The sequence below is a fragment of the Poecilia latipinna genome, unplaced genomic scaffold, assembly GCF_001443285.1.
Source record: "Poecilia latipinna isolate Pla-1442-1.1 unplaced genomic scaffold, P_latipinna-1.0 Scaffold396, whole genome shotgun sequence".
NCBI classification, from domain to species: domain Eukaryota; kingdom Metazoa; phylum Chordata; class Actinopteri; order Cyprinodontiformes; family Poeciliidae; genus Poecilia; species Poecilia latipinna.
In genome coordinates, this window is record NW_015113012.1 from 365216 (window position 1) to 385756 (window position 20541).

At 36.0% G+C, this 20541-nt stretch overlaps 1 protein-coding gene across 1 annotated transcript in view; it reads left to right on the plus strand.

Moving 5' to 3' along the window:
• spon1a (spondin 1a) overlaps positions 1–20541 on the plus strand; it is a 60423-nt gene that overhangs the window by 17483 nt on the left and 22399 nt on the right. Inside the window, exons 4-6 of the mRNA XM_015037147.1 lie at positions 438–511; positions 895–1017; positions 4762–4910. Of these exons, the coding sequence (XP_014892633.1) occupies positions 438–511; positions 895–1017; positions 4762–4910 (346 nt within the window). The remainder of the gene's footprint in view (positions 1–437; positions 512–894; positions 1018–4761; positions 4911–20541) is intronic.

A 20541-nucleotide genomic window follows, 5' to 3' on the forward strand; every position in this document is an offset into this window, starting at 1 on the left:
GTGGGAAAAAAATTGGGGAAACCCCTATTTTGGAAACCCCCCCCTTTCCCGGCCCTTTTTTTTTTTTTTTTTTTTTTTTTTTTTTAGGAGCATTACTTTTGGCCTGTCAGTCGTCTCATTCCAACGACTGGCACAATATAATGCATTCTTTCTTTCTTAAGCTTAATCTTACATTTACTCTTATTCCTTATTTTGTTATCTGAGTTTCCATACTTTTATTTTCACTTTTCTTTTTTTTACCAACATGCAAGCTGTTTTATATTGAACTTAATGTAAGGCTTCCACTTTACCAGCAGATGTATATACTAAGCAAAGAAAAAGAAAAGTGTGTGCTGTAGAAAAAGTTAACTTATTTACTCTGCTAGAAGAGGATTTTAATGTTGAAGCTACCTTAACATTTTGTCTCACTGCCTTCTTCTTCTTGTGATTGCTTTTAGGGCAAGCATTGTGCAGAAGAGAATCATCTATTTTCAGGATGAAGGTGCACTGACCAAGCGAATGTGTGAGAAAGGTAAGCTTAATTTACTGACATTTTATTAAACATTTAGTTTCCTTTTTATTGCCCTACTGGTAGTGATTTTTTCCCCCCACTGTGCTATTTGTGTGCGTATTTTCTTTCTGTTTTAATTTAACTGCAGGGGATTTCTTGTTTGCTGTTATAAATACTATAATGAATAGCTACATGATTCTCCCGGCTTTGCATGGTATCGGTTGCCATGCAGCAGCAACACCTCAAAAAGAACTGTACAGTACAATTTATGTTATTTCCACGTTCCCCTTGCTTCCTACTCTGTTAACCACTCATCTCCTGGATGATGGGCTTCATTCTCTTGTCTGTATAGTTATTAGCGTTATTTATATCTCATTGTCCTCTGCTTTGTCATTTCTGAACAGAATCCTTGAATGGAGACGGCACAGATAAGCCTTTACTTGATTGCTGTGCCTGTGGAACAGCAAAGTACAGAGTCACCTTCTATGGGAACTGGTCAGAGAAGATTCACCCCAAAGACTTTCCCCGTAAGCACTATTGTACTCCTGGTATTATAATATAATCTAAAATTGAAGAAAATCAGTAGCTAATCTGTTTTTATTAACATTTGACTAAAGATGGCATTTTAAAAAGTATTTATATCCTTCTCTATATTCAGGGGAAAAGTCGTTATGTGCATGGCAGCAATTAAACTCTTCTTATAACTGCTGACCAGCATCTTTCCACTGGTATTTCGACCATTTGTTGTTGTTGATGAGTTCCAAGTGGTTTGTGGTTAGAAGGCTGTCCGACCTAATCGTTAGCTCCCTATAAAGATTTTCTATCTGTTTTGAGGACTCTGGCTGGATCGCTCCAAAACATTAATATTGTAGTTAGAAGAAAAAATGTTGATAAAATCACCCTCTGCTGGTGAAGCGTGGCAGCAGGGCACAACAAAGAGGCATATGAGTCAGAGCTGCTGGTGTATAAAAACACCTATTTAAAATAAGAACAAGAAACGCTTAGCCTGGCAGCAGAGCAGGTAAAACCTGGCAGCCCGCCAGGCTTGCAGTACAAGAGGGGCAACCCTGCAATTATCTGAGCTAGTAATACATGTATTCTGATAATAAGCAATATGCTGTTACACTGCACAGGATTAGCACTTATTTAATGTTGTTTTGTAGCTACTAATTGGCATACGTTGGAGCTATTAGAGTGTCGGTTGTCAATCTGTGTTGTACCAAACAATAAAAACATGGTAGCCGTTTTCCAAACTTGTTTATCTTAACAGATCTGGATAATGATTCTGTGGAAACCAAGAAAGGATTTTGATGGTTAAACCATGTGACTTATTTTGCACACCAATAGTGATATCGGTGGTAGGCTATTGCTACCTAGTTGGGTGTGATGCAAATATAACCTTCAGCCAAACTATCAGGATGTGAATGGACTTCCGGCTTACAATGCCTCTCTTGTCTAAATCTGCCTCTCCCCCAGTCAGATCAATATACTGATTACAGTGGAATGAGATAAACCCTGGAACTGAAGAAAGCCCTAATTCACTATCCTAGGCAGGAAGTAGCTGGTGTGTGATCCACTCTCTCACACGTGTATGCGTGCACTCACACATTTCATAGATGGATCAACTTAGTGGAGGAGAGGGCAAGCTGTGTGGCTTCTGTTTCATCCTGACTCTTGGGGCTCTGCAGATTGATTTCTCCTTGCACAAAGTCATTTCCTTGGTAACTAGTTATTATAACACTGCACATAGTGCACTGGACGGTGTTATTCGGTGGTACCAAACACAGACTCATGGCCATTCTGACACCTTTTCTTTCCCAACCCATGACCTTGAATTTGCATTTTTTGTTGTTGCAAGAGGAGTTTTTCTCTCTCTCTTGTGAAGTCAGCAGTCTTCCCCATCATTGTGTTGCCCAGTGACCAAGAATGCTCAAAGTTTGAACTTAAAGCTGACGCCTGCCAGACACGTCTGCTTAATTGAACATTTTTATAGCCGGGTACTTGTAGTACCCGGCTGCTTGGCAGGAAACGGTGTTCACATCAAACTGTTTAGTATGTGATACCTAGCTGATAAGGCTGAGGCTGCCCTGGTGGAGAATAAATAGGGCTAGGCACACGGCTAGCTCCTCAAACTTGCTAGTGTCCATTCGGAGTGTGGAAATTAAAAATTTTGTCATGGGAAAAACATGAAATCGATACACAACTGTTCATAAAAAGTGTGCGTAAAGAATATGCACAGTGCACCTTTCTGTGGAAGGCTTTTTTCTTTCTGAGATGACTGACAGAAAATGCTGCACTTTCATGCAATATTAACATTTTTTGACATTTTTATTAGCCAAGCCATAGCCACCTCCAACTTAACCACAGTTAACCTCACAATGTCTTATATCACTGGCAGATTTAGGTTCAGAATTATTTTCTTTCACCCAAGAGCTGTGTTTATGACGGGTGACAAGACAGATATGCCCTTCTCGATAATCACTGGAAAAATCTTGATTGACATTTTAGCAGTTTGTATAATTACTGACTAGATTTTTGCCTGATTGAACTGGTATTTTGTGGATTTATCTTTGGAAAGAGTTCAATGTCTTTGGGTTAAAATGACTCATTATCATCACTTTAATCTTTAGCTCTCTCCAGAGAGTTTTCAAAAATATCCAGGGTAAGAATCTGTCTAGGCTGCTCTGAAATGTCATCAGTTTCAGTCAGAGGAAACTAAAATGATGATAATAAAAAAAAAAAAGTAAAAATACTTTTAATCCTCTGCTGAGGACAGCTCCTGGTTGCTCTGTAAATAGAAGTAGATTTGAATTATTTTACAAGGATTTGACATATAAAACCAAAAAAATATTTTGCTGTTCAGACAACTAAATACAAATTTTGAATTTTTGCACATTTTCATTTTAACCAGAAAGTCCATTAGATCAACCACCTTGTTAACATTATTTTTTATAACAATCAGTAAAGTGTGTTTTTGTCATCAACTATCCAAGTGCTGGTCATTCATGTATACTCAGACCCCATGAGTTACTGCTTATAAATAGTTTTAACCTGTTATGCATGTCACCTGACTGACTCATTCAGTCAGGTGACTGAATGAGTCATTCTCATTCAGTCAGTGGTTCTCATGAGTGGTTCTCATGTGGTTCTCATATTTGCAATATGTCTGTTTGGTTGCTCACTGGCCACTTTAGTCACTCCTTCCTAAAGCAGCACTATTGAGATTCACCACCTAGTGGCCACATTTATTAATTGTTTGTTGAACACACAACACTTTTTGTTAGATCTCTAGTCTTACTCCCTCCCAGCTGGCTAAACATCTAACTTTGTATTAACTTCATGCATTAGAGTTTTGGTTAGTTTGTATTATGTCATTGGCTTACATTTAATGATTTAAATGTATTCTCTTGAATTAAGTGTTGGACTTTAATAACTTTTTTGTTGTTTGATTTCTTATGTGAACCCAAGCTCAGCCAGTATTTCTTCTTTGATTTCTCCCCCGACCCCCTAGCCTACAGTCTTGTGTGAATTAAATCTTCTAGATTTACAGTTCACACACTCAAGCCAGTGCTTGATGTTGCAGTAGTTAAAGAGCATACATGTCACTTACATGGAAAGGCCATAATAGGAAAGCAGAGTGCATGATGAAAGAATGTAAAAGCATTGGGCAATAAAGTTGTGGCTGCTTTTCAATCCCAGAGTCTGCAAGGATGATGCAAAAATTACCCGTAAACATCAAAAAGTTGTCAATAAATCCTTAGATGGTAAGCAATACCCCACATCTTCTGAAGTTCTGGTTTAGAAGGTGCAGCTGATTTTTAGTTTCCAATGTTGTCATATTAATCCTGTCAATACTAACTGTTTCTTAGTACTGATACCAGCACAGCTGCATAATCTCTATGTCTGCATGTACAGATGTTAAAGCCAAGATTTTACAGTTTCTCAAGCCTACATACTTATGTCTTGGATAAAAGACAATCAAAGGCACATGGGTGACATTTATTATATAACTGTAGGAGGTTTGCATTAAAAATGAAGTATTTTTTGATTGAAATAAATAACACGTGGCAAATTGCAGCGAATATATATATTTTTTTCAGAATGAGATGTTTGATCTGTCAATTAAAAATAAAAGAAGCGTTTAAAGGTACTCAGTAGAGTTACTACTAACCACAATGGAAGAGGAAAAATGAAGTTAATGTAAAATAAATAAATAAATAAACAGGTTGAGAAATCCAGGTAATGAGATATTTTACTGTCTGACTCTACAGGTCGCACCAATCACTGGTCAGCCATCATCGGTGCCTCCCACTCAAAGAATTATGTGCTCTGGGAATTTGGTGGCTTAGCCAGCGAAGGTGTTAAACAGGTAGCTGAGCTGGGCTCACCAGTCAAAATGGAAGAAGAGATCAGGCAAAAGGTAAGAATCATCTGTTTGTAGAGGAGTCTTGTAAAAGTGCTAAATAAACCCTATGAGTTCGCTAATCAGTGATTAGTGTCCCATCCTATGAGTTATTTCAAGCTTCTATGTTACCTTAGTTACAGATCTTCTATTTAGATTTAAATATAAGATTTTAAGATTATTTAGTTTATTTTTAAATGTTTACATGGGCTTGTCCCATCTTGCCTGTTTGAGCTGCTTAACTCTTACTCTCCAGCTGATCCGCTGCTCCTAGAGGTACCACGGTCGAACCTGAAGCTCAGAGGAGGTAGAGCTTTAACTCTTGCAGCTCCAAAATTATGGATCGATTTGCCATTATCCACTTTTAAAACTCATCTTAAGAAACATTTTTATTATTTGGCTTTGTGCTCTTCCCTCTGCTGTTGCTATTGTTGTTTTCTGTCCTTTCCACATTTTGTGTGTTTATCGATTATTATCTCTGCAGCACTTTGTCACAGCTGTCGTTGTTTTAAAGTGCTTTACAAATACAGTAGTAGTAGTAACTACAAAGCATACCACCTCATTTGGATCTGCTATGGAGAGTAAAATATTCTACATGAAAATCAGTTAAGAAATATTAAATTGAGCCGTAAAAATTCTTAAATGCTGGGTTAATATTTTATCAGATTGATTCAGTATGAAATGGGGAGGTTTCGTAGATTCAAATAAACAGAACATTTTATTTAGTTTTATTAACGTTCTGGCCTTCCACCTCTCATCTGTCATGTTCTTCTTACCCTGTCTATATTATCTTTTATATTTAGCTTGAACTCTAAGCTTACATCATTATACAAGTTACCTCTGACCTTAGAAGCGAGAGTGAAATTGCAGTGGACTTGATTGATTCTAATTCATCTAATTCTATTCTAATTCTAATTCTAATTCATCTAATAACTGTTAAAAACATGCATTGTCAAATAATAATATATTCTTGTGTGTGTGTTTTTCAAAAGCAAGTATTGTCAAAGTGTTTTAAATTAATCCCACTGACAAACACACAGTTAAATCCTTGTTAATTTGTCAAGTTATAAGAAAATGTGCACACTTTGCGTTGTGCACACGTTTGTTAATTGTGGATATTTGAGATCGGAAGACTTAACTTTCTTAACGCTGTTCTTTAATTCCCTCAACAAATTCTGGATGGGATTCCGGTCTTCACAATTGCTTGGCTTCTCCTTAATGTTGTCATCTAGATTTTCTGTACTCTCTTCGCATTGTGCGAAGGCATGACATAAGGAACAAGAAAAAATAACACTCCCGTAATCTCTTTCTACATATTAAACACTATGATCACCAACTTGCCATGGATTTTCCACATTGAAAAAAAAGCCTTATAAATGCGGCATGTAAACTCAAAATATAAGATGTGATGTAACTACAATTCAGAAATCATAGCAGTGGGCCAATAGTAACATAACTTTATCTCACTTTACACAATGCAGACATTTTACTCACCAGTAGGATGATGGTTGGTAGAAACCTGAAGGGGAACTAAAGCCACAATTTGCTGTCTGATTAATTTGGGAAATAAGTATATGATAACTGGGGGTACTGGTCAATTTGTTGAACCTTTATTTCAACAGGCAAAACATTAAGAACAATTTCTCATATACAATGTTAGCCTGAAACCTAAAAGGGAAGCGAGGGGGACAGGATACCAGTATTTGCATACATACAAAGGACAATGTGTTCATTCTGCAAAAACAATTACACAACTCCTTGAAAAAGTAATTTACTCTGTCTTCCAAAGCAGGAAATTAAATCAGAGTGTCAAGATGTCGTGTATTTTGATAAAAGTTTGAATCATTGCAGTCGCAAAACAAAAACGACAAATGGCCAAAAGAAGCCATTTAAGGATTTTCAGTTTAATAAGTTGGAAGGAGTGAGCGTTGTATCATGAGGAGGAATCTTCTGCAGTAGCTGATTTAAAGAAGGAGGTGAAAGACCTAGTAGGGTTTTATAAATGAACAAGAGACAGTGAATGTTACAACGAGACAGCAGAGAAGGTCAATTAACCTCAGAGTACAACAGTGAGTGCTGTGTTTTTTAAGGGTCATTGCTAATAAAGCGAATGGGAGAATAATAGATTGTATCCAATTTTTGGAAGACTTCTTTTGCAAGCGTGGGCATAAATTATGTCACCATAATCGAATAATGAAAGAGTACACATTTCAATAATGGCTCTTTTAGCTGAGAATGTAAAAGATGAGTGGTTTCTGTACAGGAAGCCAAGTTTTGCTTTGACCTTAGTTTGAAGTGTGTTAATGTGATGAGGGACAATGAACTGTGAATAAAAGTGCTTGTACTCTGTAACCTGCACAAGAACGGTTTCATCTGTAACAGAGAAGATCGATCTTGGGGGAACCAGGAGCTGAAGCGATTTTTTTTTTTTTTTTACATGTTGATTCTTGATTGGGGGATGCTTATTAATAACAGAACTAAAATTACCTTTGAGTAGAGTCCACACTTCCTCTACTAATGGTTCATTAAATTACATGTCCAGATGATCAGTTGATACTTAATTATGAGAGACAACAATAAATCGAGTTGGTAACAACACTGAAAAGTAATGTATTTTAGCACAAAAGGCCCTTATGAATGAATTCCTCTACCAATATCTCCAGTGTTTGTGAACTTGTAATATGATAAGTTTTTAAAAATGTCCATTAATGCTTAGATTGGTGTTAGAGGAAGACTAGTTTCAATATTTTCCTACAAGAACAGACAATCCCCTAAAAAGACAGCATGGCATTTGCAATGGTGTGGAAAGTGTTTGCCCTCCTAATTAACATCTTTTGCATGTTTGTCACTTTTCGAAGACAATTACTGTAGTCAAAGACAACACAAGTAAACACAGAATACAGGTTTTAAATGAAGGTGTTTAGTAAGAGAAAAATAAATCCAAACATACGTGGCACTGTGGTGGCTTCCTACCAGATGAAGTCAATTAAGATTAATCAATAATAAATTACATTTTCATTGTCATATTACTGATTTCAATTTCAGTGTTTCTCTTGTCTGTACTTTTTAAATGATACAAAAAAAACCCACTTAAAAACACTTTAACCTTTTTTGAATCAGTTAACACGAGTTTCATTTAAAACATGTTTAAAGTTTGTCTTTACGTTGGTCTAAAACTGGATAATTATATTTCCTAAAACAAGCATCTTGCATGTTCACTTTATCTACTTTTTCTGACTCATAAAACATAGTCCTTGTCCTTGCGGTAAGAAGACAACTGGGCAAAAGAGTGTCCCTGCTTTGAGCCGTGAAGCGCTGCTTAGGAAGTGCTGACACAAACAGAAAGATGACTCGCTTTGCGAAGGCGTCAAGGGGAGCAGCTAGTGATGAATGCAAAATTGATATTCATAGCCCAGCTTCTCTCCAGCCACAGGGTGCACTGATCGTCGAGTGTTCTTACAAAGTTTCATTTGTAAAGCCAAGCAGGCATGCAGACCACACAAACATGCTGTCACACACCCTTATAAGCACAGCCTTTTTTTTTTTTTAATCCTACCTATGTCAATTCAGAGTGTGATGGCTTTATTTCGTGTTTGGATTTGTCATCCTTTCAGACCTGGGACCAGGGTGTGCTTTGGCAATTTGTCTTGCTGTGACTCCATCGGATGTGTCATAGAGAAGAATTTACATGTCCAAGGTTCAATATATTTTTTAGAATTGGAGGGTTTATTACATTGTGTATATAGGGGCACCTATGCATACATTGTCTTGAAATGTATTTGTATTGTAATAAGAAGAAAGAATATTTGATATAGCAGGGTAGATTTATGATGTCTATATCATACTTGCATGTCGACCAAACAAAATTTGGTCGACATGCAAGTTAATCTCATGTCTGACAATTCAGTCATGACTTATGACTTATCTACTAAGTCATAAAACAGACAATTAAGAAGAACACCTTTTTTTTCTTTTTCAGATTCCTTTATAAAAAGAATCATGAAGTGACCATTCATATTTAAAAAAAAATTGAATTGTAAGCAGAGGAATCATTTTTTTAAATGTCGAAAGGCTACATGACTACAGTTTGTGTAGGTTAGCCGTCAAAGTTAATAGGAAACACATCTATTTATTATTATTTTTAAAGGCTTTGCGGGGTAAACAGATGTGCAATATTATTCCATTTTTCATGTACAATTGCTCTTATCAGTGTGGTAGGCAGCACCGGGATGCAGCCAGAGCTCATTGTTGTCATCCATCGTTTCATGTTTGAGGTGATTTATATATGCATTTAGTCATTACAGAAGCTCAGTGTGTCACTAATGAGAAGTTTAATGAGACTCCCTCCATGGACGAGCAACCAGGGCCAAGGCCTCAGACGGATTATGAAATCTCCTATTTCCTCTCGCAGCGTGGGGTGTTTTTCATTATTACACAGTACGAACGCACACAGAATCCTCTAATATCGTGAGCCGCACAGCTGCACTAGAGAGCACAACCAACCCTCCTCCAGTCGCAGCCAGAATGGCAGATTAAAGGCAGGAAAGACATATGGATGCCCCTTAATACACCTGTGAGCCCTATGTGTGTGTTTTTTTTTCTTTCAAAATCTGCTAAAAGTAGAACTAGATGTAAATCCCAGAATAACATGAGGGGAATGAGTAATTCTGTTCTTTTTGTGTAGCTCAGTTAGTATTAGCGTGATTATTTTCGCCATATTTAAATAGGAGAACAACAGCTAACAGAAAAGATTACATTGAGTGGGTGTTTCAGCTTATACATGTGGAATTAATTCCACATGGGTTTTGCTTAATGTGGGTTTTGCTTAATTCTAATTTTTAAGATTGCTATTTCAGATAGATCTATGTCAGATAGATCTATGAATAGTTTTGAGTACATTTTTAAACAAGTTTTTTTTTTTTTTTGCAGCATTACAATCCTGTACAATTGTCTGCTGATTTTAAATATGACAACAAAAGAGATCTCATCTACATCTCAGACTGTATCTACCTTGGTTTAGAATTCAAATGTTAAAGTTCATAAAATGAAAAAAAAATAGATTAAATGAAATAAGTATGACATGTAGATATTCTCTCTAAAAACAACATGTCAGTGCACATCGATTTTATAAAGTTAAACTGGATAAAGCAAAACAGCCTTTCAGCAAAACTCATTTGATCAGACAAGTACTAAAACCAGTTATTTAACCTCTCAGTAAAACACTGTTTCTAGGGGCACAAAAAGAACAAAAAGAACCTTGTACTGACTGTCAAGCATGAAGGTAGAGATGTTGATTATCTTGGCATGTTTTACACCCACATTACAGATGACTGTAATGTTATTTTAGATTATAGATTCCCATCTATGATAGACTAGGAGTGGAATTTAATCTAATTTCTGTTCTTTTTATGTCAAAAAGTGGATTATTTTACCAATCCTGTTGTACAAATCTGTTGTTTTCAGGTGAATAAAAGTAACGTAAACAAAAAGTACAGTACATTATTTCAAGCTCACACTGTTTTAATATTTTTTGGTGTACAGGCTTTTGCTCATATGAGGGAAATAATTTTCTCCCGCCATATATAAACATCTGTTAGATGCAAACTAAGGAACTTGCTCTGACTTTGAGCCATTTTATGTTCTTCAGGAGATTTCTCATTTCATGAAACAATTCAGTCTCTCATCAAACTATTTGAAATCAAACTGCTGCTCACCTTGATGCCATTCAGAATTTATATTTTTAACTCTCACAGTTCATTAAAGTTCTTGACCAGCTAATTATTTTTGCACTGCTGCTGGTTTTAGGAGAGCACTATATGCTGCATAGCCTGAAAGCATGTATGAAACATCAATGAAATTCAGCCTCTTTTATGTTACAAGAGGAAATGTGGCTCACATAGTTCCTGAGAACACACACAAACACACACTTTGTGTTTTACATTTTTTCCCCCTTTGGCTCATTTCTTGGTTTTTAAAAATGGCCTGGTCTTACGTTTCAGAACGCCTAAACATTTTGTTGTTTTGACGATTGAACACTGTTTTTTGGCTTTGTTGTGAAGATTAGATGACACACAGAAATTTGCCACACCTAACTATTTAGTAGAATTCTTATTGTGACTGTTTAGTAGTTATAAAAACTGGCAGATCACCACTCGAAACCAGCAAATATCCTTACAGGCAAGAACAAAAAAAATAACCACTTGCTTTTATAAACAGCGCTTTCTGCTATCTTACTAGACTCCATCATCTTGTGCTCTTCCTTATTACATCTAAAATAAAACTTTCACTACATTATGTGAATTTTATTAATTCTTTTATTGTCTGCATAATGTAGAAAGAAACTATTACTTTGCATGGAAAGAAGCAGGAGGAAGAGGAAGAATAAACTCAAGATTATACAACATTTTAAATCACTTAAACATAGTCATTATGAGCACAACCACTTGCTATACTTTTCTGGTTGATGCTGCAGAGCATCACTGAAACCCTAAAAAAAAATAAAGTAGGTTTAGTTCAATATAAAGAACATTGGAGAGTCCCATCTTGACTACTTTCCGGGTGCAGATGTACAGCAATTTTACATAAAAAATAATGCAAAATGAAGCTGGCAAGCCATAAATTGAAGTTAGCTCACTGTTGTGAATATTCTTAATGGAAGACATTCACTAAACTATTTGCTCAAGGAAAATTAGTGCTAACCAGGATTAACAAGTTAATAGTTTGGCCATACATTTGTAGCCTTTCGAATGAGCTCAAGGTAAAATTCATCAATACTTTCTAAATTCCCTTTGAATTTCCTTGATCAAATATGTGTCAGGATCTTCTATGTGTTCAAAATATTTTCCTTGATTTCATCATTTTTTCCTAAGTTCTTTAAACCTAAGTTCTTTAGTTACTTAGCTTTATTATGTTCCCCATACTATTTGATAGTCAGTCAAAATATTATGACTAATCAGTGTCTGTGTACCAATAACCTCACAATTTTAGAAGGCAGTATTTATTGAATACAAGTTTCTTGGTCACAAACTCACGTTTTGCATGCAAACAATACATCTATCCCATTAGATGGACTGTAGCTGGAGTAAATGCTGAAAGAGATCACAGTGCCCCACATATTAAAGGTCACATAGTGCTGGAAGCATCCTCTTGAGGAGTGAAGAAAATGCTGATTCATTTGAACCTAAGTTTATGCAGTAGTAATGTCATATTAACAAATTTTGTCAACTTTCCAACCTAAATATTTTAGAGTTTGACAAAAAAATTTTCAGACTATTTGAAGACATAAATTGAAGAGTTAAATACAAGCAAGGACATAGTTTACAAACCTCCTTTTGACAACAAAGGGATGTAAACTTAGCTGCCATTTGCAGGAAGTAAAAACGCTGTAATATACTTAAAACCCACTAAGAAAAATGTAGCTCTTCACACTGGATTATTAATTTGTTGTATAAAGCCTCAAAGACAAGTGCTTCTTTAAAAGGGTCAAGTTGTTTAATCGCTGCCTGAATTCAAAATGGCAGTATGTTTCTATGTGTATTTAGCACATACAAATGTGCTAAATACACCTTTCTGTGTCTACATCTCCACATGTTTCTCTCATTTGGTCAACCAAGGAATCAGTGTGATGAATGACACATCTCAGGGCCATGCAGGACTTCTCAACAATGTTTCTTCAGACTGTTTTTCTTTCTACCTCATGCTGCCCTCTAGACGCAAAACACTTAGATGGACAACATGTTAACAGGATAGTACCCACGTCTGCTACAGGCTGTTTTTTTCTCACAGGCTTCACTGTTGTCACCATTCTCTTCTTTTTCAGAAACCATCTTATCAATTTCCTAGCATTTCTTTTTTTTATTTACCATGAGTATATTGTATTTTATTTTATTTTTTTTCGTCTCAGTTCCATAGACATACCATATGCTAAAATGAGGACTGACATCTTAACCCTATTCATGCTTCCCAAGCCACGATGGTCAATAAGATAAACACTACATTGTCTGAAAGAGTGTCCAGAGATTCTCATCACAACTTTTCTTATGGCATTGCTCTTTTGTTTGCTTACGGTTTTGCTTGCTGTTTTTTTTCTCAGTTTTAATGAAAGCCTATATGTGTGTATATGAAAAACGAATCATTAGCTGGCAGAGTTCTCTCAGGCTGTCAAGTCAGCTTTTTGAGCACTGCTGAGATATTCCTGTTTTGGAAAAGAAAGCTCTCAAAAACCTTTATGCCTGCCTTGGCTCATATTACTGTTATTATAACTGCTTAAAGTGATCAGAACTGCCAGATGAAAGTACAATTTAAAATGCAACAGGAAACCTAGTGTGTGCTTTCTGTGAGATTTTAAGTGTATATCTCTTTAAACACATGTAATTTATTTATCTGAGTGGATTTTGCATTGATTATCTTTTTGTTATTAAACAACCAGGTTACAATGCGGTTGATATGAATGACTTAAATGCCTGTTTGTGTTAATCCAGCTGCATCTTGTGCATTTATTTTGTTTTTTGTAGGTATGTATTGATTATACAGCAACCAAGAGTACCTGATACCATGGGTATTGATCCCCAATGATGCAGTTGTACTAGTTAAAGATCAAAGTCAATGGAGTATGCCCAGGGGAAGTTGGATTAGTGTAGATTTTCAGTCATCCAGAATATGACAAGTCCAAAGTACTTCAAGAGAACACAACCTTTTTTCTTCATTCACCAAAGAAACAATGGAACATATCTTTGTTTGAATGTAATATATATATATATATAATGTAATATTAATGTTTTTGTTTATTGGTGGCCCAGATCTCACGATGCCGATGCACAGAAAATCAACATCATCATTCTTCCTTCTGTTGAGCTGAATGGAAGAAATCCTACATGTAGCACTGAGGGGAGATGAGAATTGAGCGGAACTGTGTAGGAGGCCAATTGCAGGCTAAATATCCTTTGGTTTTGTTACGGGTTAGCTCCAGAACTTTTTTGGGTATGCAACAACATCTTTTTTTGAAGGATTGTCAATTTCTATGAGTCTGAGATAACAGTTTATGGAAATTAAAACTAAGATTAATGCTAAACATCAAACAATGCTTTCACTAAGCTCTGGATCTGTATTCTCCAGGATCGTGATTCCCCCTCTTATCAGTCTGTAATCAAGGCTGGATCGCTTTTCTTTTGATGCGCATGGTTGCTTTTGACTATGTTTATTTGTGAATCCAAGTCTGCAAGTTAATATTTTGCAGATTAAAGTGTGTGTTTGAAAATATTTGCAACATTTTGAGCTCCCCCCCCCCACTTTTGCTGTGCAAACCATGAGAAGTAGTCAGTAACAGGTTGGAAAGGAGATTGAGCGAAATCTATATTACAGAATCTATAACACCAAGCAGCTAGGTAGTACATGTGGATTCTGAAATTTAAATGAAACTATTTGCCTTTCATTCAGCTGTATGATTACTCAGCTGTGAATTGCTTCATTTTTATTTCACATACTGTGGCAAGACTAATCAAACACTGACAAGACTGTTTATTAACAGTCATTTGGTCTGTTATGTTTAAATTCTAAGTGTAATATGGTCAATTGCAAATAATAATAAACTCCTTGTTCATAAGGTAATATCTTTTCAAATCTTCATGAGCAGTTTATATGGCTCTCCAAATGCAATGAGTCATCTTAATAAATATTTTTTAATGTTTCATTCATGAGGTGACCTGATAAATCTGTTTGCGAAAATGGCGATACTTGTTTTTTCTGGCTCGGTGTAAATAACACCCTAGCACTGCTGCTTGAAATTCACTATGATCTTCATGTCATTTGGTAACTTTCAGAACTAGAGACTCTCTTTGCATGAGAGGGTCAAACAGATGGAGAGAGACACTGACTGACAGAGTAGGATAAGGGCAAAGGATTCAGATGCAACCTCATGCATATCCCTAACAGACTCAAAAATTAAGTGCAATTCATATCTACATCAGAGTATGTAACATATGAACAATTTTCTATCTTAAACAGATAGTGTTGCATCTGCCATTAAACTAACACAGCATTTCAGACAAAAGAAAATAACAGTAAAATGAAACTATGTGGTAATAATGAACAGCTCACCAGGAAGTTCGCCTCCCTCTGAATGGCTCAAAAAAAAAGCCTTAAGAAGGAAATAAAACAAAATCTGATGAGTGACCTGATCAAATTCTAGACTTAAATCCGTCTAATATTTTGTGCCAGGATCTTGTGTAGCCTGTTTATCCTTGAGATCCCTCAGATGTAGCTGATTTTCACACTTCTGAAAAAAAAAAAAAAGAATGTGTCACATTTCCTTCACATTGCTGTAAAAGACTCTGATATAAATTGCAAATGCTAAGTGGCAATTGTTGCCAACAAGAGTGGCAAAGCAAATTATTGGAAAATTACATTTTCTCATCATACAAGGTTGACTTGAGAACAATATTCTTAGATACATAAAAACATATATTGTGAGCTGATTTTTTATATTACCACACGATATCTTTGATATCAACCTTTGTTTATTTATTAGATCTTTTTAACATGGCAAAAAAATTAAAAAAAATAAAACAGAAACAATCGGAGATAGTTTTCAAGAGCAAGTCAAGCCATCTGATGCCTCAGAATGTAACACTGACTGCATATAAAATCACTGCAACATCTGATATCTTGTATCCTTTTAGTGTCTTGTATGTACCACTGACATCCATGCTTGTTTCTGCCAGTCACTGCTGTACACATGATTGTATATTCATAGATATAAATATGTCATGTGTCTGTGCAGAGTTTTGCAGTAAATATGCAATTTATATTTATATTGTAGGACAGTGACTGGAACCAATCACCTTGTTGTGGTGCCCCCATCACATCATTATTTGTTTCACAGCACAATCCAAATGTGACCTTCCACCATAAACACAGCAGGTGCAGAAATGATAAAGAGGGAGAAAATTGAAATCCTGAATCTCCACCGTCTGACAAGAGAGGTCCTGACACGTTCCCCAAACCTACAAGAACATTTGAATTTTTAATTTTATTTTTATTCAATATTTTATTATTCCATTAAATAATAAACTAAAATGACTTAGTGAATGTATTTAATGTATTAAACTTTTTTTTTATTTCGAAATGAGTAAGTGCTGCATACATGTATCTATTGTTTGTAAGAGACTGAAATGTGGTTGAGGGATGAAAACATTTTATTTTAAGACCAAAGGTGTGGTTGAAATTAAAATATACCAAATTGTACAATATCATGTATATAAGATGAATCACTGTATTCATTATGTAAAATATATTTCCAGAAAAAAATTACACTGCATTTCAATTTCCCTATGTTATTGATTTCTAATATTTTTTTCTCCTTTTTCTTTTCAATGCCACTTTGTGAGCAAGTTGTTTTTGGTCTTAGAGTTGACTTCTGGCTCATAAGTGAGATGAGGGCGGTTTTTTTTCAGAAGTGAATTATATTTATTATTCCTGAGAACCACTGTCAGATGAAATCATATTACAGAAGCACTGTGAGTCTCAACTTTTTATCTTAACAGAACCTTTCACTGGCTTTGAAAGCCATAAGGCGTTCACCGTGTCCTATTCGGGATCTGTCCTCTTTTTAAACGCTATGCTTAAAAAAAGAAGCCAAGTGTGCAAAAATGAAACAAAGTTTGTATTTTGTGAGGATGGGTTTATGTTTTTCTGCCCAAAGATACATAACAATTAATTTTGAAGTGTCAGAAGCAAACATTTTCATTCTAATCTGTGCTCTTTGCTAATATTAGTCTACAACAGAGTTCTGCAAGAGGCTGGAAACTTGGTTGTGATTTATTGTCCAGATTAACTGTTTTTGTATGACAGTAACATTAGCTAATTCCAGGTTAATGCTCATTTTATTAACTTTTGGATCACATCTATCATTTTTAATGCATTGTTTTACAACAACTGCATTAAAAACCTCATTACTCTTCTCTCTCTTCTTAATGGGTGTGGATGTGCACATCACATAGTCAAACACTATCATCATGTACGTTAACATTTTGCAACAGAAAGCCTACAAATACACGACATTTATGTTTTCTGTTTTGCTCATACCTTTATTGGATGGATTGTAATGTCTGATGAAAAACATGCAGCTAGTTTTTTTTTTTTTCAAAGCTTGTCTTTTGCATCTGTCTGTTAATTTATGCAATAACTTTCATGCGCATATATGAATAATGATTATTTAATGAGTATATATACTAAACTTTCAATGTGAGCATGGCGCAGCATGCTTAGTCCAACTTGTTCTGAAGCTGAAAGTTTTCTAATGTATTCAGTTACCTCATTCTCTATGTGCCTGATTAAGTTTCATGCTCCATTTTCCCTCCTCCTTTATGCAAACTCAACCAAATGACTAAAATGTCTAATTTTAGTCATTTGGTTAACTGACAAATGGTCCATGGTTTGCTCCTCCACTTCCTAATTTCACCTGGGATAAGTTTCGGACCTCTAAGATGTACAGAGTGAGTGGATGGGTGGTGATACAGAGACTTGAGTTAATATATATATATATATATATATATATATATATATATATATATATATATATTTATTTTTTTTATTTTTTTTTTTTAATGATGCCTTTTTTCAATCGTGCATCAACAATCTGGTTTTCAGGAACACAAGATTTAGTTTGAGGTGTTGAGTTGATCTTCATATTGCAATGATTTCTCTCCTATTTGTCAGCTGTGAGACGAGCTGTAGAAACGAGTCATATCCATTCATTGAAGCCTCGCCTCACAACCTTCAGAACTTAAATGATATGCTGTTAAGCCAGTACTTTCCTGGTTGTTGAGGAGTTTGTCATTATGTTATGCCATATTGTTCTTTAAATAGTTGACAGTTGCTGTTTCTGTATGTCTGTTAAGCAAGTTTTGTATTTTGCCTGATTGTTTTTAACTCATTAATTTTGAAAGTTATCATAAAAAGAGTTCAGCTAACGTCGAGTTGGTTTTAGACTAATTTATTCTCCTGCTGTGATGCCAGAATCTTCCACTGCTTTCTGAACACGTGGAAATTAAAGTTATTTTTTGGACAGTTTTCATCATCATCATCCATCAATTTTACCGCAAAGCACTTCCAAAAATAACAAGTCCCCATCGACATTGTTGTAAAGCAAGAGTCATAATAGAAAGAGGGGAAAAACATACTTTTAGAGCAACAGACATGCTGAACTGGGTCATCAACAGCAGTTATCTAAGTTCATCTCTAATAATACCTTCTAGCCGTGGACCCAGGCCTGGTTGCCTGTATGATGGTTCAGGCTGCTTGATGAATGAATCTGCCAGGGAAGACTGTAACATCCAGACTTCGCTGCGGGGCTAAGAGTGTGCCACCGAGGACGAACATGGTTAGCAAATCAGTTCACGGCTCTCTAGAGAAGCATTCAGTGCTTCATCTACCTTTAGCATGGACAGATCTCTTGTCACCATGCTGTCCCCCCTGCCCATTGGATGTTCTCCTTTCTATTTTTGCATGAAATTGGTCTGACTGAAGGGGCTTCATCTACAGAATATCTGAACTGCAGCCCGTTCTGCCGAGCAGGCTATGGGAATGTCAGTGGAGATTTAATTAACACCTGAAGGCTGTGTAAGCCTTTCACAGCACATGCTGATAACAGCCAGCTTGCATCCAGTTGGAATTTTGAAGCAATTTTCTATGTCTATTAATAGTGTGAAATGTTTGCAAGGACAGACAGATCAGAGATTCTTTAGCAGAACATTGATTACAACATCAGAGAAGCTACTATCTCAACCTAGGAAAAAGCTTTCTCAAACTGAATGGGGCTTTGGCTCGCAGGCAGAAACAACTCGCATAATTGCTTCTGATTGTGCTGCAGGGATTCGTTTGACTACTTTTTATTATAAAATGACATGTTAAAAATTCATTCGCTGCCCACCTTACGCTAACCAGCTTCTCCATTTGGCACACTTGTTCCATTGTTTATTAACTCAGATAGCGACTCACCCAATCACATGGCAGCAGCCCAAAGCATTTAGGCATGTAGACTTTGTAGTACTTGCAGAAGAACGGTTAAAAAAAAATAGAAAATACACAGTGAGTGTCAGTTTACAGACAAAAATGACTTGCTGATGTTTGGGGTGAAGACAGGTTTGAGAACACTGAAAGGTAACAATACCTAAAAAGAAAACTACTCATTATACCACAGTTATATGGAATACCTGGATTATAAAAAGGATTCATTATGTCGAACCAACCAGATAGGTTACCAAAATTGGAAACTGAAGACTGAAGAAATATCGCCTGGTTATGTGAGTCTCAATTTCAACCACGACAGTCAGACTTTGGCACAAAAAACAGACATTATCGATCCATCTTGGCTTGTATCAATGCTTTAGATTGCTCCTGGTGGTATAATGTCATGGGGGATATTTTCTTGGCACAACCCCTCAGTCATAAATCAATTCAAGTTTATCTATATACATTTCAGCAACAAGGCAATTCAAAGTGTTTTGCATAATGAAAACATAGCACAATAAACAACCAACAAACATTATGCTGTAGTAAAGAGAAATACTGAAAAGTTTCAGACCAGACTAGAATTAATCCTTCCAACCAAAAACAACCCTAAAGAAATTTATTTTTAGCCTTGATTTAAATGAAGTCAGTTTTTCAGCAGCTTTGCCGTTTTCTGGAAGTTTGTTCCAGCTTACAGGAGCAGTATCAGTCCCTACACTTCAGCTCAACCAGGCGACGTCTTCTCTGACTAGGGTTAACCCCAACAAAACCTCAGGACCTGACAAAGTGTTGGGAAGGACTCTGAGCTCATGTGCTGACCAGTTGTTTTTTTTAGACATCTTTAATCTGTCCCTGCAGTTTTCTACTGTCCCTGTCTGCCTCAAGTTCTCCATCATCATAACCTGCTGTTGTGTTTACTTGATCACTGTCTTTTGGGGCTTTTCTAATTTCAGTTATAAAATATCTATACATTTGCTTAAATGTGACTAATATCTCATTAGGCTTTTTCTGAAATCCTGGCATGTTGGATTCACTCCTCTCGTTCCACTAGGGGGCTCTATAGTTGCTTTGTATTGGTACGTGGATTAATGTGTAGAAGAAGAAAACGAACGGCGGACCAGTAGTGTACTTAGGCTGCCTAGCAACCACGGACAAGCTTATCCTGCCATAAATTCACATCTTACCAATGTTCATGAGTGTTGCCCAACATGGTGAGTTATATATTAATGCTGTAAAGCTATGTTTAAGTTTGTGTCCTTTTGAATATCGCAATATTAAGTATTGACCTTTTGTTTGTCTTTTTTTTTTAACGTTATTTACAGTTTAACCGGCATGTCCGCGTAAAGGCACTCGGCAATAAAAACAACAACTGCCACAACAACGGCTACCTTATGTTCTTTGCGACATGGTGAATCTGTGCTGCAAAAATTTCTGGGCAGATCTAAAAGCAAAAGTCCATCCAACCGGCTAACAGAAAGGCACATCTAATGAAGTGGCTATTTAGTTTATAGCTGTGGTTGCTGATAACGTTTTTTTTTTAAATAAAATTATCCACTTTGTATTTGTAACAAACAAAGGTGACAGTAATCCACAATATCTGGTCATGAAACACTGGCTTAATGTTATTATCAATTTAATTGTA